Source organism: Nilaparvata lugens, chromosome 7 (assembly GCF_014356525.2).
Source record: "Nilaparvata lugens isolate BPH chromosome 7, ASM1435652v1, whole genome shotgun sequence".
In the NCBI taxonomy this organism is placed as follows: domain Eukaryota; kingdom Metazoa; phylum Arthropoda; class Insecta; order Hemiptera; family Delphacidae; genus Nilaparvata; species Nilaparvata lugens.
In genome coordinates, this window is record NC_052510.1 from 33,481,604 (window position 1) to 33,504,174 (window position 22,571).

Sequence of the window (22,571 nt, forward strand, 5' to 3'; positions counted from 1 at the left end):
TATTAGGAGTCAGATTTATTTTATTGGAATGAAGAAATTTCTGTGAGTTTAAAATGTGAATTTTAACATATTTTGGTTTTATAAAATAATCTATGCTACAACTATTCTAATACAGAACAATTAAGGGAGGTTATGAAATTTTGAGCATTTAATCAATTTTAAAAAATTGAAATAAACTTATTGTTGCCAATGATTTTACAAAACGTTAGACAGAATTGTGTTGGACAGATTATTGTGTTTTTTATTTAAACAAGATATATGACAGTTCAAAAGTATTATTCATTTTTAATTAATTTGGAATTCCTAAAATCAAAACAATATTGAAAAATAAATTGAATGTGGAACGAAACCGTTATACTGTTGATGTCCATCCTAAGTTGCCATGGTCTGAATGGAGAACCAGGGGATGTCCATCCACGGGTCAGCTCAGTCTGTCTCAGACGGTAGGCGATGAAAAAGTGTGTGAAATTATTCAGAAGAAAAGTGGAAAGCTTTTTCCACTAGCTGGCTGGAGGGGAGACTAGAATGCTAGCCCCACTTCTACCTCTCCTCAGCGTTTTTAGTCTGTCAGCAAAAACTGTCTGATCAGCTTTTAGTTTTTAAAGTTGGAAAAAATTATTTCTCTTCTTAAAGAAGGAACTGATAATTGGGGGTATGTCAAACCTTGTGGTTCATGACAATATATTTCAAGCTCTTAATATATTATTTTCCTAATGAGAAATTTGGGAATAATTGAAGAAAGGTATAGAAAAATTCTGATTTCAAATATGATAATATATTTATTAATTGAATTAATTCATTATTGACCGAGCGAAGTGAGGACTAAGATTTAAGTCAACAGTTTGGCATTTCTCTTAATGTTCAAATGTCTATATGTTGCGCATTTACGGCGAAACGCGGTAATAGATTTTCATGAAATTTGACAGGTATGTTCCTTTTTTAATTGCGCGTCGACGTACATACAAGGTTTTTTGGAAATTTTGCATTTCAAGGATAATATAAAAGGAAAAAGAGCCTGCTTCATACGCCAATATTAGAGTAAAAATCGGACTATATAATATTATTATTCATCATAAATCAGCAGACAAGTGATTACACAGATGTGTGGAGAAGCCAGTTTATTGCTGTATTTCCATAAGGTCTATAGTTTCAATCAGACACTTGTGGATGAGAATACTGATCGAGGACTACAACTATTCACAGAACTACTAGTGTTAGGTATTCAATTCAATATCAGCTCATAGTCGGGCAGAGGTGTCAGTACAGTTTTGTGGTTATGGTTATGGATCAGTAGGCTACAGCTCTGAAAGCTTCTATTTGCTTCAATAGCGCGTTAGTCGACCGATGGAATGGATGGGCACGAGCTCGACCAAATTTTGTCTTCGTACGCATTGTAAAACGCTTGTTACTGACTATGCGCATGCGTGCGGTCAGTCCTGTTCTGTATGGATACATGGAATCTCTATGGAAAAGACTAAGGACTGACGTACGCACTGACGGTCGGTCGAGCTCTGTAACCCAACGTGTACACAGACGCACACACTCATACACACACATACAGACCAATACCCAAAAATCACTTTTTTGGACTCAGGGGACCTTGAAACTTATAGAAATTTAGAAATTGGGTTACCTTAATTTTTTTCGGAAAGCAATACTTTCCTTACCTATGGTAATAGGGCAAGGGAAGAGAAAATCAGACTATAGAATTATTCATCACTAGCCGTCAGGCTCGCTTCGCTCGCCATATCCGTCTAGCCAGGGGGCTCCGCCCCCTGGACCCCCGACTGGATCGTCCGAGAATGAGATCAGCAGGCTCGCTTCGCTCGCCTGCATTTTTCATTTGGGCATTTTTATCAAATGTTAAGACAATCCAGTCGGGGGTCCAGACTAAACGGCTGGCTAAACGGATATGGCGAGCGAATCGAGCCTGACTGCTAGTAAAATATAATTTTCCCAGGATTGAAGTAGCAGTGCCCAATCAATTTTTCCGCGATAAATGCATTTAAATCTTCAACTTGGTGCCAACCTAACAAAGTCAACTCAACTTAATGTCAACCTGACAAAATTATTAATTTAGTTGCCAGTTAACAACTGTTTCGAAGAGGTACTCTATCTAGATTATAGCTCTATAGTAACATATGATATGGAAATTTCAATTATAATTAAGAGATTGGGAGAAGAAGAATATACATGCTAAAAGACGAACTTCAAACCCTTAAAAACAACCCTTAGAGTTAAAATATTGCCAAAAGATTTCTTAGTGCGCCTCTAAAGGGCCAACTGAACATACCTACCAAATTTGAAAGTTTTTGGTCCGGTAGATTTTTAGTTCTGCGAGTGAGTGAGTGAGTCAGTCAGTCAGTCAGTCAGTCAGTGAGTGAGTGCCATTTCGCTTTTATAGATATAGATGTGAACATCCCAATAAAAATGAACAACTCAGAAGTTCTGTTTGCAAATGAAGCCAAGTATCTTGGAATGACACTAGATGCAAAGCTACGATGGATGTCACACGTCAAGAAAAAGAAAGAAGAATTGGATTTTAAATACTCAAAAATGTACTCGTTATTGGGGAGAAATTCAAGCCTTTCAACCTTCAATAAATTATTATTGTATAGACAGATTATTCGGCCTATGTGATTGTATGGCATCCAGCTGTAGGGCTGTGCAAGGAAAAGTAGCATGAACACCATCCAGAAATTCCAGAACAAGGTACCGTATTCAGGAATGCTGTCAATGCTCCATACTTTGTCAGAAACTCAGACCTCCACAGGGACTTGCAGTTGGAAGCAGTTGATGTGATGATCACAAAGGCTGCCAGAAACTATGAAGAGACTACATAATCATCAGAACATTCAAGCTATACACCTCATTGACAACTCTTCTACATTCAGGAGAAGAAGCCTACAGATCTCGTGTAAATGTAGCATAGTGTTAGTGACTAGTGAGTGATACTGAAAGTAACAGTCCATGGGCATTGCTCAATTAGACTGTCAAGGAGTGATATACCCCTTAGTGTCAAACTTTAAATCACTTTTTGCTATTGAACTGCATAAACTTTAACCTATTAATTTAAGCTAGAATTGAACTGTTCATTAACCAAAGTGTAAGGGTACAATCACACTGAAAGCTGAGCGTCGTGAACAATATCATGTTAAGTAATGAGCTAAAACACAGTGCAAGCGTCTACTCGCATAGTGGAGTGGATCGTAGCGTGTGGCGTCAAACTTTGGAACAAGCTGGTTTATTTTTGGAATGTCTATGAGCGGAGCGCCAAAGCCAAAGCGTCAAAGTGCGAGTGCCCTACTAATATACAATTATACATACTAGTAGTCTACTCTTGTACATAATAATATAATGCACTTGTTCTACTACATTTTCTACTACCATCTAGTACATTAAATTTAATGTTTGCCCAAATTCCCCTGTAATGTGTATTACTTGATTATTGAAAAGAGAACATTCATCATCTATTGCACTTTGAAATCAAAAGTAATCCTATTCTAATCCATTTCATTAAATTTCTATGAAATAATGATATTCACCAAACAGTCTACAATTCCAGTTAATTTCATTAACCTACTCTGTCCTAGAAGGCTTAGCTAAATACTTCAAGTAATTGTTTTCACAAAGTAATGTCCATGCAAACTTGGACACCGCCATTTATAGACGCTGATGCTCAGACGCTTCCTGTGTATATCATGAACGCTCTGATCACGCCACGCCATGCTCCGCTCCGCTTTCAGTGTGGTTGTGCCCTTAGATTGCAGTCAAATTACAAGAAAAAAACTTAAATCGTCAGCATACATGAAACAATCGGCAGGATCAATTACAAACACCTCCACATGCTTCGCACAGGGATAAGAATGAGCAATTTTGATATATGTCTATTTCTGAGCTATTCTTAACAGAGCTGCGAAGTTTAAAATTATGTTCTAGACATCTCCCTGTACAAATTCGTTGCTTGGACTGTTAGTTTGACCAATTTGTTAACATATATTCAAGATGCAAGCTCACTCGACCATTTCTGTTTGCGAATTTGTCTGTAAATGATCGTTTCCTAAGGTTCTCTTGTATAACCCTACTTGATAGAAAATCCAGGATTGATGATTTAATATATAACATTGATAAAATAAAAACTATTTATAATTGTGTTTCATAATTTGTACCTTTCAATTGATAATATCATTCGATTGTCAACAATGGAGCATAGCCTTTTAGAAATTTGGATTTTATGAACAAATTAAATATATTATAAATATTTCTACTGTATTTTCAGAGTTATTGATAAAGATAGCTGCTGTTGTTCAAAGCTTCGAAAAAATTGCAGATAAAGAATCTGTATCAGTGAAGCTTCTGTCTGCACTATCCAAGGCAAGTATTATGGGTTTTACTAATTAGTAATTAATTTCTCTCAGTCACAGACATAATAGCTTCTTAGTCCGGGCACAAATGTCATGAATAAATAAGGCATTTTATTGAATAGATTGATATGGTAAATGAATAGATAAGGTAAATGAATAGATAAAGTTAATTAATAGATAAGGTAAATAAATAAATAAGGTAAATAAATAAGTTAAGGAATGAATAAGGCAATAATAAATGAGGTACTCCGTGGTCATTTTTGAGTAACATCCGTGGAAGATGTCTCAATTTTTTCATTAGGTCTAGCATAATAAGGATCGTGATGTAAAGTCGAAATCACAATAAGTCGAAATCACAGGCAAACACCTCGGAAACAAGATGGCCGCCAAAATTTTCAGGGTTTTGCTATATTGCTTGTATTTCAATAACTGTTCAAAGATATTCAACCGTTTTTTAGACTAAAATATTTCTCTACAATTTTAGTTTTATAAAATTTTCCTCTAAAACGCATATTTTTTTATAACCTTCAAAAGCCCAAAAAACTTTTTTTCTAAATTTGTTCAAATTTCATTCCATTATAACTTTTTTTTGTGCAAGAGATACAGAGAAATTTTGAATCTATGAAATTAAGAGCGTTTTTTTCAACTTTGGAACGATATATCTTTATGCGCTGTACGTCAAAAAATGAGTTCTCCAGCGCCCTCCAAAGAAAACCCTGCATGATTATGATGGTGCGTTTCTCCATAGGCATTACGTAGGTAACAGGCTAGAACTATAAAATCATTTTTTCATGACTACTTTAAGATAGAGACTTGCAAATGGTCTCAATCTCTTTGTTACAACAAGACGAATAAGAATATTGATGATGGAAACAACGAAAATATTCGACATCATTGAAAAAATACAATATGGAGGTCATTATTTACAGAAATTTATGATGGAATGAAATTTAAACAAATTTAGAAAAAAAGTTTTTCTTGGCTTTTGAAGGTTATAAATAAAAAATATGCGTTTCAGAGGAAATTTTATAAAACGAAATTGTAGAGGAATATTTTCAATATATTTTCGTCTAAAAAAACGGTTGAATATCTTGAACGGTTATTAAAGTACAAGTGATATAGCAAAACCCTGAAAATTTTGGCGGCCATCTTGTTTCCGAGGTGTTTGCCTGTGATTTCGACTTATCATTATCACGATCCTTATTATGCTAGACCTAACGAAGAAATTGAGACATCTTCCTTGGCTGTTACTCAAAAATGACCACGGAATGTCATTTGCGCACGGACTATCTACCCACATCTGTTTTTGCAATTGCATGGCGGTTAAGTGTAATGTAACTCATGGAATATGAAATCGGATAGGTGGTGTCAGTTTATTTGGATTTGCTTTTTTAGAAAATCCCTTGTTCAATCTATCTGGTGTTATATTCTATGAGTAATGTTCGACCTGAATGGTTTTTGTGAATAAACAGCTCTATAATAATAAAAAAAGGTTTTTGTTAAAAACTTTTGGGTTGGGAAACTGTCCGTGTCTGGATTTGATTGGGGTCACTTTATATTATATGATTAAGGGTAAACGCGCACTAGTACGGCCAATACCAAGACCACGACCAAGAACTTGCAGCCAGGACAACCTGAAATTATATGGAGCAACGCGCACTAGTCAGACCAAGACACGACAAAAACGCAAGACATACGCACGACCACAGCAGTAGGCACTGGTCTTACAGACCAATTGCCAGACCAGTACATTTAAAAATGTAAAACTTTGGTCTTGGTCTTGGTCGAGGTTGTGCTGTTCCAGACAAGTACTGGTCTTGGTCGTGGTCTTGGTCTTAGCCGTGCTAGTGCGCGTTTACCCTAATCTAATCATGATTTTCAGTTTTCTGTGATGACGTCCTATATGTATATATGGCATTGCGTAGACATGTTGATTGTGATGCAATTTATAGACTAAAATTGAATTTTTGGTCCTATGTTTTCAAACATAGACAATACATATCTCATTGGGTTGAAAACAACAGGCAATCGCCCAAAACTGAATAAAAATAAAAAATATCATATTTTTATGAGTAAAATCTTTACAGAAACATCAACTCAAATTTGAAATTCGAAAAATGAATTTGATCTACCGGTATGTATAGAACTACATCTATATTATGATACTGACTACTCAATTGCTGCTGATATGGATTAAATCATTGAAAAATCACAGCCCTTTCCAAACAGATTATGAATGTTAGTAAAACGTTGATGTAAACATGATCCATGAAAAAAGTATTTACAAAGGCTACTTTCATTCATTTGGAAGTATTATTCTTTTAATTCTTTTAATCACTCAAAGTGATTTATAAATTTGAAGAACATACTATAATGTTCCGCCAGTATTTGAATTTGGCATCGAGGAACATGGCTGCGTCTGTTTTGACTCTTTGCGTAGAGGAGTGCTGTTGATTCTACCATAGATAAAGGAGCTATTTTTTTCTTGTCTCTGATTCTACGCAGCTTGTTTCCCAAGCTGGTTTGTTGTTCTGTCTGCGAGAGACCCGGCAATCCGTCATATTCATGCTGTAAAATTGTGCTCGTCGTGTTTTCAGACCGAAAAATTTTCGTATTTAATGTTGAATGTGTGTGAAAAGCTCGTAAAATCAGTGTCTATAACTTGTACCGTAGTATTGAAATAGTCTCCTAATATCCGAGTAGTTGTGGATGGAAGGAAAATATTCTCTAAATGGAAATTTCAAAGGCCTGGGAAATTACAGCAACCCTTCTGTAATCCAATTTCTATCCATCCTGATCTGCACCTTGCACCTTAATAAATAAATTCCAAAAAGGCTAAAAGTACTGATGTCAGAGGAAATAAGTGGTGAGTGTTATATATTATATTTATACATATTCTCTTTATTCATTTACAACTCTTGAATCAGTCAAAATCAACTCATCATCAAACATTAGTACTTGAATATTTAATTATTATACAGTCCATTCTTAGCTATCAGAGTTGTGTAGTCCATACTAATTATGCTCAGATATCCATATATTTTTCTAGATTCCTACCAATGAGTATACACAAGTGGAGCAGACGTGTACATATATCCGCTTTGTATTGATAAGACTGTATGAGACATTCGGCTCTTATATCCCAGCTGACGTGATATATATGGCTTCTAAACTCATCAATAGAATAAGCTACTCACTTTTGTACAACATTGAGATTCTCTCATATTCCTACTACGATAATTATCGTAAAGATTTCCTCCCTACAGCAGAGTAAGTTGATACTGTCGTTTTTTGTTCTTCGTCGTTCTATTATTATGATATCCTAATATAAGATAAATTCATTGACCGAGCGAAGTGAGGTCTAAGATTCAAGTCGACGGTTTGAAATTTTTTCTTAATGTTTAAATGTTTATATGTTTGTATGATTATATGTTGCGCATTTACGGCGAAACGCGGTAATAGATTTTCATGAAATTTGACAGGTATATGTTCCTTTTTTAATTGCGCGTCGACGTATATACAAGGTTTTTGGAAATTTTACATTTCAAGGATAATATAAAAGGAAGAAGGAGCCTCCTTCATACGTCAATATTAGAGTAAAAATCAGACTATAGAATCATTCATCATAAATCAGCTGACAAGTGATTACACAGATGAGTGGAGAAGCCAGTCTATTGCTGTAAGGTCTATAGTTCCAATCATGTACTTGTGGATGAGAATACTGCGTGAGGTCTACTGTTCACAGAACTACTAGTACTATATTATACAGAATGAGTCATAAGTATGGGAACCTTCCAATAAGTTGGAGACTATATTGTAGATATAATACTGTAACTTGGTCGAATACTCTACCTTTTGATGTACAACTGAATTTCAACCCCTCCTATGGGGATGACTTAGGGGTTGTAACTCGAATATTTTAAATGTTAACACCCATTATATGGTACATAATTTCAAAGGCCTTTTAAAAACAAGAAAGATGGCATCGATTACTAGTAGTTCTGTGAACAGTAGACCTCGCGCAGTTATAAACCACAGCCTCCTCTCATACTGTCCATCAGAGTAAATCCTGTCTGTATGTCGTGTCGGCGAGATATCAGTGTGAAAACGGCTGTTGTGGTTGGTGTATCAAAAATGCTAACATCAAATGCTAATCACTTTCAAGACTTACTGCAACAGGACAGCCCGAGTTCAAAGCAGAGAATGGTCGAGAGACAATACTATGTTATTTTAGTTATTAATTGCATGCAATCGATAGTTCATTATTTAATAGTGCATAAAAATTTCATTCAAAATAATAGTCCACACAGCAGCTGATTTTTCACCAAGTTACATTGTGATATTGAATTGCATGCGACATGGCATGCAATTTATAATCCACTCGACATTATGATTAATAATTCTATGGTCTAATTTGTACGGTAAAATTGGCGTTAGAAGGAGACTCCTTTTCCTTTTGTATTATCCTTAGAATGCTAAATTTCAAAAAACCTCATACATAAGTCGACGCGAAATTGAAAAAGGAACATACCTGTCAAATTTTATGTAAATCTATTGCCGCGGTTCGCTGTAAATGCGGAACATATAAACATAAAGAGAAATGCAAAACCATAGACTTGAATCTTAGACCTTACTTCGCTCGGTCAAATCAATCGAGCCTCAAATTGTGACATTTAATAATTTTTTTATGTGTGCACCGAATTTGATGATTTCTTTTTTGTTGTGTTCGTTATGTTCAGGACCAGGTTTATGGCCTATCAAATTTATAATCCGACTTCAGGACTTTTCCCTACGGTCCTTCGAAGTTCACATGTAATCATTATGGGAGAAGATTTGTGAGCTGGCCACACAAAGAAATAAAAATCAGCTGTTATAATCATTGCGCCATCCAACAGCCGTCGGTAGATAGTAGAATAAAAATTTTCTGTGGTACTTGTATTCGAAATTGCGGCTGATTGAAGTTTTAGTTTTTAAAGAAATAATAATTGATAGAGTTCAATCAGACGCCATTTTTACTTTCCTTGCCCTATTACCATAGTTAAGGAAAGTATTGCTTTCAAAAAAAAAAAAATTAAGGTACCCTAATTCAATGTTTTTTATACGTTTCAAGTTCCCCTGAGTCCAAAAACATGATTTTTGGGTGTTGGTCTGTGTGTGTGGGTGTGTGTGTGCGTGAACACGATAACTCCATTCCTAATTAACAGATTGATTTGAAATTTTAAACTTAATAAGGCTCTTTTACCATGAAGATCCGACAATAAGACATTCAATAAAATTCAATTCAAAATGGCGGATAATTGCTGAAAAACCATGTTTTTCACGGTTTTCTCAAAAACGGCTCAAACGATTTTCTTCAAATTTATACCATGGATAGCTATTTATAAGCCCTATCAACTGACATGAGTCTCATTTCTGGGAAAATTGCAGGAGTTCCGTAATATTCTTGAGAAAAATGGCGGATAATCACTAAGAAACCATGTTTTTCACAGTGTAATATTACATTTTTTCTCAATTAAAATTGAATCTTCAATTCGATATTCAAAATATTAACAAAACTTGATAGCAAAATCGGTGTAATCGATATATGGACTAAACTTTTCATAGGGAATTTATCATATATACTAGTGTTAAACATTCCACTGAATCACTGTAACATAGTTCTATTTCTGAATAAACAGATAATCCTAAACAACATAAAGGTTAATTAAATTTAATAGTATATTTCGCACCTAGGGCCGAAAATGAGATATTTCCGGCTCAAAATCGGTTTTTAAGTAGAAAAGATTGAGAGCCGGAAATGCTTTTTTGCCCATGGTGCGAACGCTATTTTTCTCCACACCAAAAAAAACTTCTCAATATATAAGAAATTAAAAAATAAATAAAATTCAAACAGCCTATTTTGATAGTTTGAATCTTGGTTATGACAACTTTTACTGTCAATTAATTTCAATATTACTAATTAATAATTTACAATAGTGACCATATTTTTATACTATTAATATTAGGCGCGAGCATTGCGCCCGGTGCAATATATCATGGATAGATGGATGAATAGAATTTTCATTACTATTTTGAAATAATGTGATGAAAAAATTAATATAATTGCATATTTCACAGTTTTGTCTCAAAATATATCTAAAAAATTGATTGAAATTTAAATTACAGTAACTAATATAAAAAATAGGTAATAAAAGTCGAAATTCATCGACAAAAAAAGAAGTCATTGACCGAGATTCAAACCTAGATCATGTTTGCTATTCTCTGAGCTTTGAGATGTATTACGCCTTTACGCTCTCGGCCATTGTGTACTTTTCAAAATAAGGGCCTGACTGATAACACTTAGCATACACGTAGGCCTAATACTGTACACTGTAAACTGGACTTTTAAAAAAGTTTACTTCACTCCTAAAAAGCGTACAAAATACTTTGGCTCATGACTTATATTATTAAAATTAATATCATTATCTTTCTCACAATAAAATTTTCACTCTGAATTACCTAAGTCAGGTAACGTATGTAGGCTACTATAATAATATAGTGTAAGTTATAGCGGCAAACTTGAAGCCGGTTTGCCGGCATTTTCACAAAAAAATATTGCTCTGAAAATAGTTAAATCATAGAGAAAACATTTGAAGATTCAATCTTGAGTGGGCCTAATGTTTTCTCTATATGGTTTTATATTGAAGAAAAATTATCTAAAAGTTTTAATAATGAATTACGAAAAAATTACTAGGAATTTTTCAGTCAAGGCTGAGTTTCACCAGTAGGCTTACCTTAAACTTCAGATCTCTGCTGTATTTTCTTATTATTATTGTTGATTGAATTGCATTAAGAAGTGGAATTCGATAATAAAACAGAAACAATTATTACTCTACCTCACTTTTAAATATTGATACAACTATTATACTTTGATTTCAAAATCGATTCTTCACTTTTAAATACTGTACTTGCGATACGTACCTTTCTGACAATGGACAATGCAGCCAACATTATATTGTTGAGTCTATGGAGATATCATCGTATTCTATTGTTTGATATCAAAAACACAATAATAAATATTAAATTATGAAACAGTAATTTATAAAATATATTATAGACATAATACCGCGATTCACGATACATAATTATATAGATTATTACAGTCGTTATGAGATTATCTCTCTATGATTTTTGTGAGATCGGACACGATCAGCTGTTATTCAAGGTCATTTTACAGCCCTAGGGCCGTAAAGTTTTACCGGCCTGGTCGGAAAACAATCACTTTCGGCCTCCATATGACGCACGTAAACCAGCTCATTACATCCAAGTGTGGCGAAAAATAACTTTCAATATAAAGTTTTATTGAAAACAAAAGATATAATGTTTGTAGACTTGTTTCCTTTGCTAATTGGCAATCGATGATGTCGTGTCTCGGCTTCACTGGAAAGGCTTCTTGTTCTTCTCTCTCAAACTTTTTAATGGCTGGCTTATGTTAGGAGTGTTGGCTTCTGTTGAAATTTTCCTAAATAATTGGAATTTAAGATGTGTTATTTGTGATCTAAATGTTTCTGTGAAGTTTATTGATGTTATTGAAGATACATGAAATGTAGATTTCAATTTTTCTTTCCATGCTGTGCTGAATTTCTCGTTTAATGTTGAAAGCCATAAGCCTGGTTTGAAACCTGTAAACGATAGAGAAGTACCTATTCTTAATCTATAAGATATATATTTTAATTTTGATTTTGAAGTAATAATTTCTGAGTTTTTGTGAAAGCTGTTGGAATCTGTTTTGATGAACAGAACAAACATATTAGTAACCTCATTATATCTCTGATTGAAGCAGCAGTGCCCAATCAATTTTTCCGCGATAAATGTATTTTAATCTTCAACTTGGTGCCAACCTAACAAAGTTAACTCAACTTAATGCCAACCTGACAAAATTATTAATTTGGTTACCAGTTAACAACTTTTTCTAAGAGGTACTCTATCTAGATTATAGTTCTATATTAACATATGGTATGGATATTTCAATTATAATTAAGAGATTGGAATAAGAAGAATATACATGCTAAAAGACGAACTTAAACCCTTATAAACCACCCTTAAGAGTCAAAATATCGCCAAAAGATTTCTTAGTGAGCACCTAGGACTTATAAGGAAGCTATATTTCAAGTTTTGTTGCAATCCGTCCAGTAGTTTTCCAGAAATCGTGATCAGTGAGTCAGTGGGATAATAATTTTATAAGTATAGATAAGATATACAGTAGTCTGATCGTAGTTTCAAATATGTTGCTGCCAATCGTCATTATGTTATTCCCCTAAATTATTCTCTTTTAAGAATGGAGCTTACAGTTCAATGAGCAAGGAAAGTTGTGTGAATGCGCCACACCAGATTGTGTGATACATCACACAGTTTTGAAGGCCTCCTCAAAACGAGAAAGGTCCTCGATACTCTTAAGGATAAGAGTATCATAGAAAATTTTTCTTGGTGTCATCTTTCTCGTTTTGAGGAGGCCTTCAAAACTGTGTGATGTATCACACAATGGGTGTTTACATTCAAAATATTTGAGTTACAACCCCTCATTTCTTTAAAAACTAAAACTTCAATCATCTGCCATTTTGGATACAAGTATCATAGAACATTTTTGACCGAGCGAAGTGAGATCTAAGATTCAAGTCGACGGTTTTGCATTTCTCTTTATGTTTATATGTTGCGCATTTACAGCGAAACGCAGCAATAGATTTTCATGAAATTTTACAGGTATATTCCTTTTTGAATTTCGCGTCGACGTATAAATAAGGTTTTTTAAAATTTTGAAATGATGTTATCTTTCTTGTTTTAAAAATGCCTTTAAAATTATGTACCACATAATGGGTGTTTACATTTGAAATATTCGAGTTACAACCCCTAAGTCACCCTCTTATGAGGGGTTAGAATTCAATTGTACGTCAAAAAGTAGAGTATTCGACCAATAACTTATCCTGGAAGTTACAATATTATATCCACAACAGTCTCCAATTAATTGAAGGGTTCCCATACATATGACTCACTCTGTATATATATAGTTTTTCATAGAATTCGATATACAGCCAGAAACTGAAAGAATATCCTACAGGATAATTATATGAACCAGTAAGAGTGAGAAAGGAGAAACTTCCTAATAGAATAAGATAAGGGGGAAGTGATGAAGAAAAAAGAGCCACTTCACAAAAAATTCTGTGAAGGTGATAATGTAACCAGTTGAAAATTTCTATCATCACTCACTGGATAAGATCATGAAATAAGATAATGGAAAAAATGTATTTTATAGTATTTTTATAAATTTTGAAAAGTATTATTTTTGAAATTATGAATAGAATTGATACACTACATTCAGGAGATCAGCAAAAAAGTATGAATCTTATTCACAATTATACTTAAATTTTTAATGATTTTTCCAGGAATTTGATTTCTTCCATAGAAACAACGTTTTCATCAAAAAATAAATTAGTGGAGACCCAAGATGTTGAACACCCCTCATATGCTGAAACTCTCTACAAGGTAAATTAAGAGACAATGGAAAGTTTTTTCGAATACTTTTGAACTGTAGTATGTAGAGTACAACAGTGCAAGGAAGGATTTACTCCAATTGACAGTCACGGTTTTTTATTAAGTTACGGTAGGCTATATTATATAGTGAGCTGGTCTGAGTATTGCTTCCGGCCGGCCGGAGTAAGCAGTAAGCTACTTTTCAGTCATTTTGCATTTTAAAGGGTAGCTAGTTCATTTAGTAACTAGTGAATGATGAAATGACAAAGTACCGGTAACTTCTGTATCAAGTTATAAAAAAGATGTTATTTTTGTAATATTTTAATTTGAAGATTTATGCCCATAGACTCTTTGATAAGAAGGAATATAGAGGTCCAAAAAATATGATTCAAGGTTATGACCATTCTGGGTTATGACCGTTTTTTCATATAAAAAACAAAAAGACTCATTTTGTGGTAAACAATATTCATTGACAGATTTGAAATAAATTTAATTGACACGGCTGGAGGTAGGTCTGCTTTATTAGGTAGGTACCATAGAATTTTTTCAAATTAAATTCAATAATAACTCAACACATGCTTAAATATCAGGCCTACCTTGTTAGATTTATGAAGACCTAATATTGAATTTTATTTTGTTACACGCAGTATCGTCGAGCAACAAAATATAGTTTTTCATCTCTGGATCTGATAAGTTCATCTGTGGTCAAAGGACTTCTACAGGGCCAACAACATATAACATCTGAATATGGCCGAGTTTCATGTTGGTTTAAGGTTGGTTTAAGTCCTTCATCCTAGTTTCAACTCATTACAGTACTCATTAGAATAGGCATTGTTCTACAGTTTCCTAATGTATGAGCTATTTCATGTTGTTTTTGACCGAGCGAAGTAAGGTCTAAGATTCAAGTCGACGGTTTTGCATTTCTCTTTATGTTTATATGTTCCGCATTTACAGCGAAACGCGGCAATAGATTTACATAAAATTTGACACGTATGTTCCTTTTTTAATTTTGCGTCGACTTATGTATGAGGTTTTTTGAAATTTGGCATTATAAGGATAATACAAAAGGAAAAGGAGTCTCCTTCTCACGCCAATTTTACCGTAAAAATCAGACCATAGAATTATTAATCGTATTGTCAAGTGGCTTATTAATTGCATGCCATGACGCATGCAATTCAATATCACAATGTAACTTGGTGAAAAATCAGCTGCTGTGTGGACTATTAATTGCATGCGTCGTTTTATTGTGCCGTTTTTACACCGATATCTCGCTGACACGACATACAAACAGGAATAACTCTGATGGACAGTGAGGAGGCTGTGGTTTACAACTGCGCAAGGTCTACTTTGTTTTTTCATGTTCAAAGCAAATATTCAAATTTGAATGCATGCTATTTTTTAGCTTTCAATTCTCTAAAACTTGCTATCCATTTTTTTTTTCTTTTTAACAGGCGTCATATTAACTTGTCGCACAAATTTCGTAATTGGATGAAATAAGGCTTCTATATTATACTCAATTATTTATAATATTATTATGAACAAACTTTGTATGGTATTTTTGTGGTGATTTTGAAAATTAACTATTTTGAATTCAACCTGTAAAGAATAGAGTGAGTTGTCTCTTTTTTCAATTGATAAAAACATGTTTATGTTGTAGGTCGATACCTTGTTGAAAATGACGGATCCTATTCCACGTGAAGGTGATTCCCATGTGCAATTATCCAAAGAACTTGCAACGAATCTATCCAGTCCGTTTGATTCTTTCAGTGTTAGTGTAAGTCATTGTATTGCATTGTATCTTATTATTTAAGTTTATCTATGGATTTGTTAATGGGCAAATATTATTTAGCCTAATATTATTCATTCAGTCATTAGTCAGCACATAATCAAAGAATGATTGGGAATGGGATAAAGCTTAGAACTTATTACTATTTCATACCCGAATTGTGATTGAAAATTAGTCCGAAAATTTTTACACACTTTTTGATATTTTTGATCTCAACATAATGTGCGTGAACAACAAATGATTCAATAAATAATATTCTATCACAAATTAATTTCTATTTGGAATAAATAAAGTGCAGGAATCAACGTGACTTGAAAATTAAAGTTACAAATCAATTATTAATTATTCTATATGGATGCAAGTTAAGATTGCGATTAATCAAATAGTCTTTTTAAAAAATGAATTTATTTGTTAACCACATATTACAATAATTTTATATCTCGCGATAGAGCTCCGTCCGCTATGTCTGCTAGCTTGGAACTGACTACAATGTTACCTACCTTCCACTACAACTTTGCTACATCAACAATAATGGAATGAGGAGTGTTGACTATAATATATAAGTAATTAGCTGTATAACTCCTCCATCCCTAAAAATAACTTCGGGGGTAGGGTTGTTAACAATGTTTAAATTGGGTGAATCTTCTCTACTTAGATAACGATGCAATAGAACAATTGACATTAGAATAAAAATTACATACAAAATAATTGTCCAAAAGCTTATGTTTGTAGTGAAAATACTTTCTTCCCTTATGGGGGTGTAATGGTTAACAGCAATCGGATTAAAATTAAGATTTTCTAAATTAATTGTGAATTCTGGTTCTTGGTCTTCTTTCATACTATTGATAACGTTGTCTAGCTTCAATAACTTGGGTCGATATTTTGATTCAGACAAATGATTAAGTATTTTACCATTATAATAATATGTATTGTTGTTGCTATTGATTAAATAAACTCCTTTTACAGATTTTGTTATCGTTTCTGCTTGCTTGTCAATTTTTATGTTTTCTTCATTTGGAAAGATACACAAATAGCTATTCAATTCTGGAATCCATTTTACAATACTATTACCTATTTTCATCTTACTATATTTACAGTTTGATGTAGTTCCTGATTCAATAATTTCTTTTTCACATTTCAATTTGTCATTACATAAACTTTCTACAGAACACATAAAATTTGAACTTGTTTTTCTAGTGCATTCACTAGTTAGACCTTCAATTGATATTTATTTCTTATTATAATATTATCGTTTGACTTGAGTAAGTATCTGACCTTAGGAATAATAGTTACATATCCATTTTGAAACATACTAGGTACAGAAAACAACTTGTATAAGTTATAATTTGATTCATCTTCGATTGGTAAGTTCAAAAAGTAAATGATTTCTTTAGACGTTTACATTTATCAAATTTTCGAATTCCCACATATTTTTCAATTCAGGTTTCAATGGTAATTTATTCTGATAGTAGCCAGCAATCTTGGTTATCTGATAATACAATTCTTTAGTTGAAATAATGCTAGGATGTAAAACTTTCAATTTGCAGAATGTTAAAGAGTTTTCAATGTCTTGGATCAAACTTAATACAATGTTATATAAAATATTCAACTGGTTCAGCAAATCTCTAAATTTCTCTAGTTCTACATAGTCGCTAAGTTTATCATTCACAAATTTAAATTTATTCTCCAACTCATTAAAATTATAATTAACAATGTTCAACGTCTGATTAAATTCAGCAATAAGTTCTGAACTCAATGAATATTGGGCTGATATTTGATCCATCAAACTGTTTGATTAGTTTTCAAATGTTTAAGTAAATAATCGTATCTTTCACCATCATACGAGTCCAAATTTCCAGTAATAAATTTTATTGCGGCTCCTATGTCATTCAATAGTCCTCTTTTAGATCTCTTATCATTAGTCACACTTATGATATCTAACTTATCTTCTATTACATTCCTAGTATGATTAATAAATTTCAAATAGTTTACTATATCTCTTGCTTTACTACCATTATCAGTTATATATTCTACATTTCCCATTATTGGAATCTTATTTCTAATATTTTCAGATACCTTATCATAATACATATTCAAATTATCAACATGATCAAAAATACTTTCTAGTTCATAATAGTGGATGAAAGTGTGTTTTGAAATCTCTAACTTTGCAGAGCCTAAATCTGCTGCAATTATTCCTAGATTACTATACTTATATTCCTGAATTCTTCAGCTTTAGAAGAATGATTCGCCATACTCATTAGGCAGAGGAGGAACCTGGAAGAACAGGATTTGAATTAGGATCGGTTGTTTCTTGTTCAGTTCTCCCATTAGTTTGATCTTTGTTCAGTTTCTTAAACTTTCTAGGTCTTTTTATCTTGGATAAATGAATTTTCTCTCTAGTGTTATGATGTCAGGGATTTATTTTGGCAGTTTTATGTACTCGATTCACTGATAGGATAGTTTCTTTGTTGAATTTATTTTTAGTTTTACTTTGTTTTTGTACATTCCTCACATAAACTTCTTTTGAAATTTCTGATAGTTCTTCTCGATCTTTGTTCCTTTCGTTGATGACATGTTCTTTTCTACTTCGGTTTATTTCCTGTATATGGTCAAATAGTCGTTTAGTTTTTTCTTTGTGATTATTAACATATTCGTTAATAAATCTGTTCTGAATGTCAATTTCGAGAATTGGATTAGATTCTATGTGTCCGTATAAAACTTCCAAATGTGTCAGTTTTGTTACCGAGTGAATGCTATTGTTATAAGCAATTACGGCGTACTTTACTTTACTTTCAATTGTTTCTGTTTTGAACTCGTCGCGATTATTGAATATTCTGATGTGCTCAATTATCGTAGAATGAAAACGTTCGGCTAAGCCATATGAAGGCGGATGTTGAGTACTTATCCAGTGCATTTTGATTTTGTGCAATTCTGTCAATTCCTTTACTAAGCCATTATTGAATTCACATCCATTGTCGGCAACTATAGTTTGAGGGGTATCTTGAAAAACTATCAATGATAGTGAGAAATTTCTTTTTCTCAAATGTTATACTGTCCACATAATCATTTGAAGCGGCCTTGTAGCTGTCGGTGTCAAGTTTATTTCTAAATTAAGTGGATTTCGTTCGTAGGCCTACTTTGTTTTGAGACATATCTCACATTTGTTAATAAAATAACACATTTTTTGAATATAATTTTTCATGTTGGGCCAATATTATTTTCTTCTTATCTTATCGTACGTTTCTTGTATTATCACGTACACCCTGGGTAGCATCAGAGGTGGGTGATTGATACCCAGGTGTTGCTCCTGGATGACTTGACTCAGTCGTAATGTGGGCGGGGAAAGGAGGCAAGTCGAAGTTCCTCTTCTTTCATCTTTGTGCCTCAGCTGGCGTGGACAGCACCTCCTGGTGCTTCTGACGGCGTGAGGGTCGCTCTCTTCTCTGATGACACCACTTTGATGTAATTTTGTATTGGCCTTATGGCCTCGTTTCCGCTCCAGTGTAGTAGGAAGAGGAAGGATTGACAGGATAGGGACGGCAGACAACGGTCAGCTGTGCCCTGGGGAGATGGAAGGATAGGGACGGCAGACAACGGTCCGCTGTGCCCTGGGGAAATGGAAGGATAGGGACGGCAGACAACGGTCCACTGTGCCCTGGAGAAATGGAAGATAGGGACGGCAGACAACGGTCCGCTGTGCCCTGGGGAATGGAAGGATAGGGACGGCAGACAACGGTCCACTGTGCCCTGGAGAAATGGGAAGATAGGGACGGCAGACATCGGTCCACTGTGCCCTGGGGGAATTGAAGGATAGGGACGGCAGACAACGGTCCGCTGTGCCCTGGTGAAATGGAAGGATAGGGACGGCAGACAACGGTCCGCTGTGCACTGGGGAGATGGAAGGATAGGGACGGCAGACAACGGTCCACTGTGCCCTGGGGAAATGGAAGGATAGGGACGGCAGACAACGGTCCGCTGTGCCCTGGGGAAATGGAAGGATAGGGACGGCAGACAACGGTCCGCTGTGCCCTAGGAAAATTGAAGGATAGGGATGGCAGACAAGGTCCACTGTGCCCTGGGGGAATTGAAGGATAGGGACGGCAGACAACGGTCCGCTGTGCCCTGGGGAAATGGAAGGATAGGGATGGCAGACAACGGTCCGCTGTGCCCTGAGAAAATTGAAGGATAGGGATGGCAGACAAAGGTCCACTGTGCCCTGGGGGAATTGAAGGATAGGGACGGCAGACAACGGTCCGCTGTGCCCTGGTGAAATGGAAGGATAGGGACGGCAGACAACGGTCCGCTGTGCACTGGGGAGATGGAAGGATAGGGACGGCAGACAACGGTCCGCTGTGCCCTGGGGAAATGGAAGGATAGGGATGGCAGACAACGGTCCGCTGTGCCCTGGGGAAATTGAAGGAAAGGGACGGCAGACAATGGTCTGCTGTGCCCTGGGGAATGGAAGGATAGGGATGGCAGACAACGGTCTGCTGTGCCCTGGGGAGATGGAAGGTTAGGGACGTACGGCAGCCAACAGGCCGCTGTACAAGGACAGGAGGTCAGGGACGTACGGCAGCCAACAGGCCGCTGTACAAGGACAGGAGGTCGGGGATGTACGGCAGCCAATGGGCCGCTGTACAAGGAGCAGGAAGGTTGGGAGCGGAATGCTGTGGTCTGGGGCTCGTCTGGCATTTAAATACTCCCCCAAAGTGGAGAGGATGGAGTTTTGTCGCCGTCAGAGGCGGTAAGAATCGTCTCAATGCGCAAAAGATGGTGCGCCATCGGTACCCTCTTTATCTCCGTGGTCAGCTAGCTTTGCTGATAGCCAAGCGTCTTTTAATAATATTATTTATTATTTTCTTGTCACAATTTTACTTTGTGACACCCCACTCCTACTTGGGGGGGGGGGGATCGGAGCCCTCTATGGCACCACCTTAAAAGGCGTGAGCCATCTAGGCATCACCTTAAGAGGTGTACACCACTCACTATGAGCGTCATCTATACCTGGCCCACAGGTACATATTTACATCATCCATCTGTTAACTGGACTTTTATACGTGGTCAACCTGCTCTTCTGTGCTTGCCTGGTGTTGTGTTGCGGTGGCACAGCACCAGATCCATATTTTTAGATGGGCCTGGTCTGGGATCCTGTGGGACTATCTGCTTTGTGTTGACCGTGAGGCTAACATGTGACTTGACACGAGCTGGAGCTCGCCTCACTGAGACCTCAACCGTCTCTTTGTCATTTAAGGGTGACTCTGATCCTTTCACTATCACCCTCTGTTTTGTCATGTGAAGCGGGGGTGTCAGTTGGTCTGTGGAGGCTGGTATCTCACCTCGAGTTATCCTCTCCATTTCAACTGCTGGGCTAGATTCTGACTTGCCATGAGGTGGCATTCATTCCATCCTAACTTTCTCGGAGTTCAAAGTCTTTGCTCTGACAGTTGGAGCATAAATCGCGGCCTGTCGTTCAGAGTCATTCATTCCATCACAGTGATCAACTATGTCATCCCTGGATGCTTGTCTCGGAATATATGACAACTCTGCCTCTTTATCAATTGAGGCATTGGGTTCGACTCTGTTCAAACCATCCTTCTTGAACATCCTTCTGTTCCGACTCTTGTTGTCTGGAGATTTGGAGTCTACAGCCGCTATTGTTGAGACTGATGTTCTCTCAGTCCTCAATAAGAGCAATCGTGACATAATTCGCTGACTTGAAGGATTCAATCGGGGAGGATCCCACTCCACCTCTCTCGTGAATGTGTGAATATTCACTTTGTTATCACGCATAAATTCCATGCCTAATAGCAACTCTTGTCCAAATCCTTCCATTATAGACGCCGCTAGTGGAACTGTGATTTGTTCTATAGTTACATTAGTTGTCAGCTTCCCATTTAATGGGGTAGATTGTCCATCAGCTAATATCGCGTGGTGATGAGTTGGTACGTTCCTTATCATCCCTATTTTTTGGAGAACTTCATAAAGCTCATAACTCATATAATTAGCTTCAGCGCCGGTATCCAGCAATGCCTGACACTTTTTACCGCCGACTGTCACGGTAATAAATATTCTGTTGTCCCTTGATGACTCTTCAATTACAGGAATCGGAATCCTCTGTGCTGTTTGCATCACTGCTGTCTTGTTCAGAGTTTTATTCTCCTTTTGCATATCACAGACACATTTCAGTGCTCTCTTTCCGCACCTTCTACATGGTGGGATATTGGGACAGTGTGATCTCCAGTGCCCCGGTCTCTTGTATTGCCCACACATGGGTTCAGACTCACTAAGAGATGGTCTGTTACTAGTAGGGGTTATAACTGTCTCAACCTTGAGCCTTGTAATCTGTTTCGTGTCCTCAGTCATGTGAACTCTCGAATTCTGTCTACTCTGTTTTTCCTCCGCCTTGATTTGTTCATACTCCCTCGCGAATTTTTCCAATTCATCAATACTATGAACATCAGATTTCTGAATATACAACTTGTACCGTGGGAGGAGATTCTTAGACACTCTCTGTAATTTATTTTCGTCTGTGAAACCTCCTCGTCGCCTCATGAGTGTCAGTGCATCTTCGAGAAATTCGTCAAACGATTCACCTTCCCTTTGCTTCCTTGCCTGAATTAGATTCTCGAGGTCCTCCTCATAGGTAAGTGGGTAGTAGCATGATCTGAAATCTGTCACAAAATTGTCGTATGATTTCCTCTGGTCACGACGATTACGCATCCATAGAGTAGCTTTACCAACTAGTAATTCAGGAAGGGCAACTAGTAGTTGGTTGCCAGTAAGCCCATAGGCTTGTTGTAGCTCGTCTAGCCTTTCTAAGAAGCTGGGAGCATCTGATTGGCCGTCGAATGACAGTTTCCAGCTTCTTACTTTGTCACATACCGCCCCTGGGTCCATGAGGGGGTTTGTGT

The 22,571-nt window shown here is 35.9% G+C and overlaps 1 protein-coding gene across 1 annotated transcript in view; it reads left to right on the top strand.

Annotated features, from left to right (window-relative positions):
• The window catches only part of LOC111051514, a 319,540-nt gene that overhangs the window by 284,129 nt on the left and 12,840 nt on the right, over positions 1–22,571 (top strand). Inside the window, exons 12-16 of the mRNA XM_039432582.1 lie at positions 4,280–4,374; positions 7,414–7,634; positions 13,784–13,883; positions 14,519–14,644; positions 15,529–15,645. Of these exons, the coding sequence (XP_039288516.1) occupies positions 4,280–4,374; positions 7,414–7,634; positions 13,784–13,883; positions 14,519–14,644; positions 15,529–15,645 (659 nt within the window). The remainder of the gene's footprint in view (positions 1–4,279; positions 4,375–7,413; positions 7,635–13,783; positions 13,884–14,518; positions 14,645–15,528; positions 15,646–22,571) is intronic.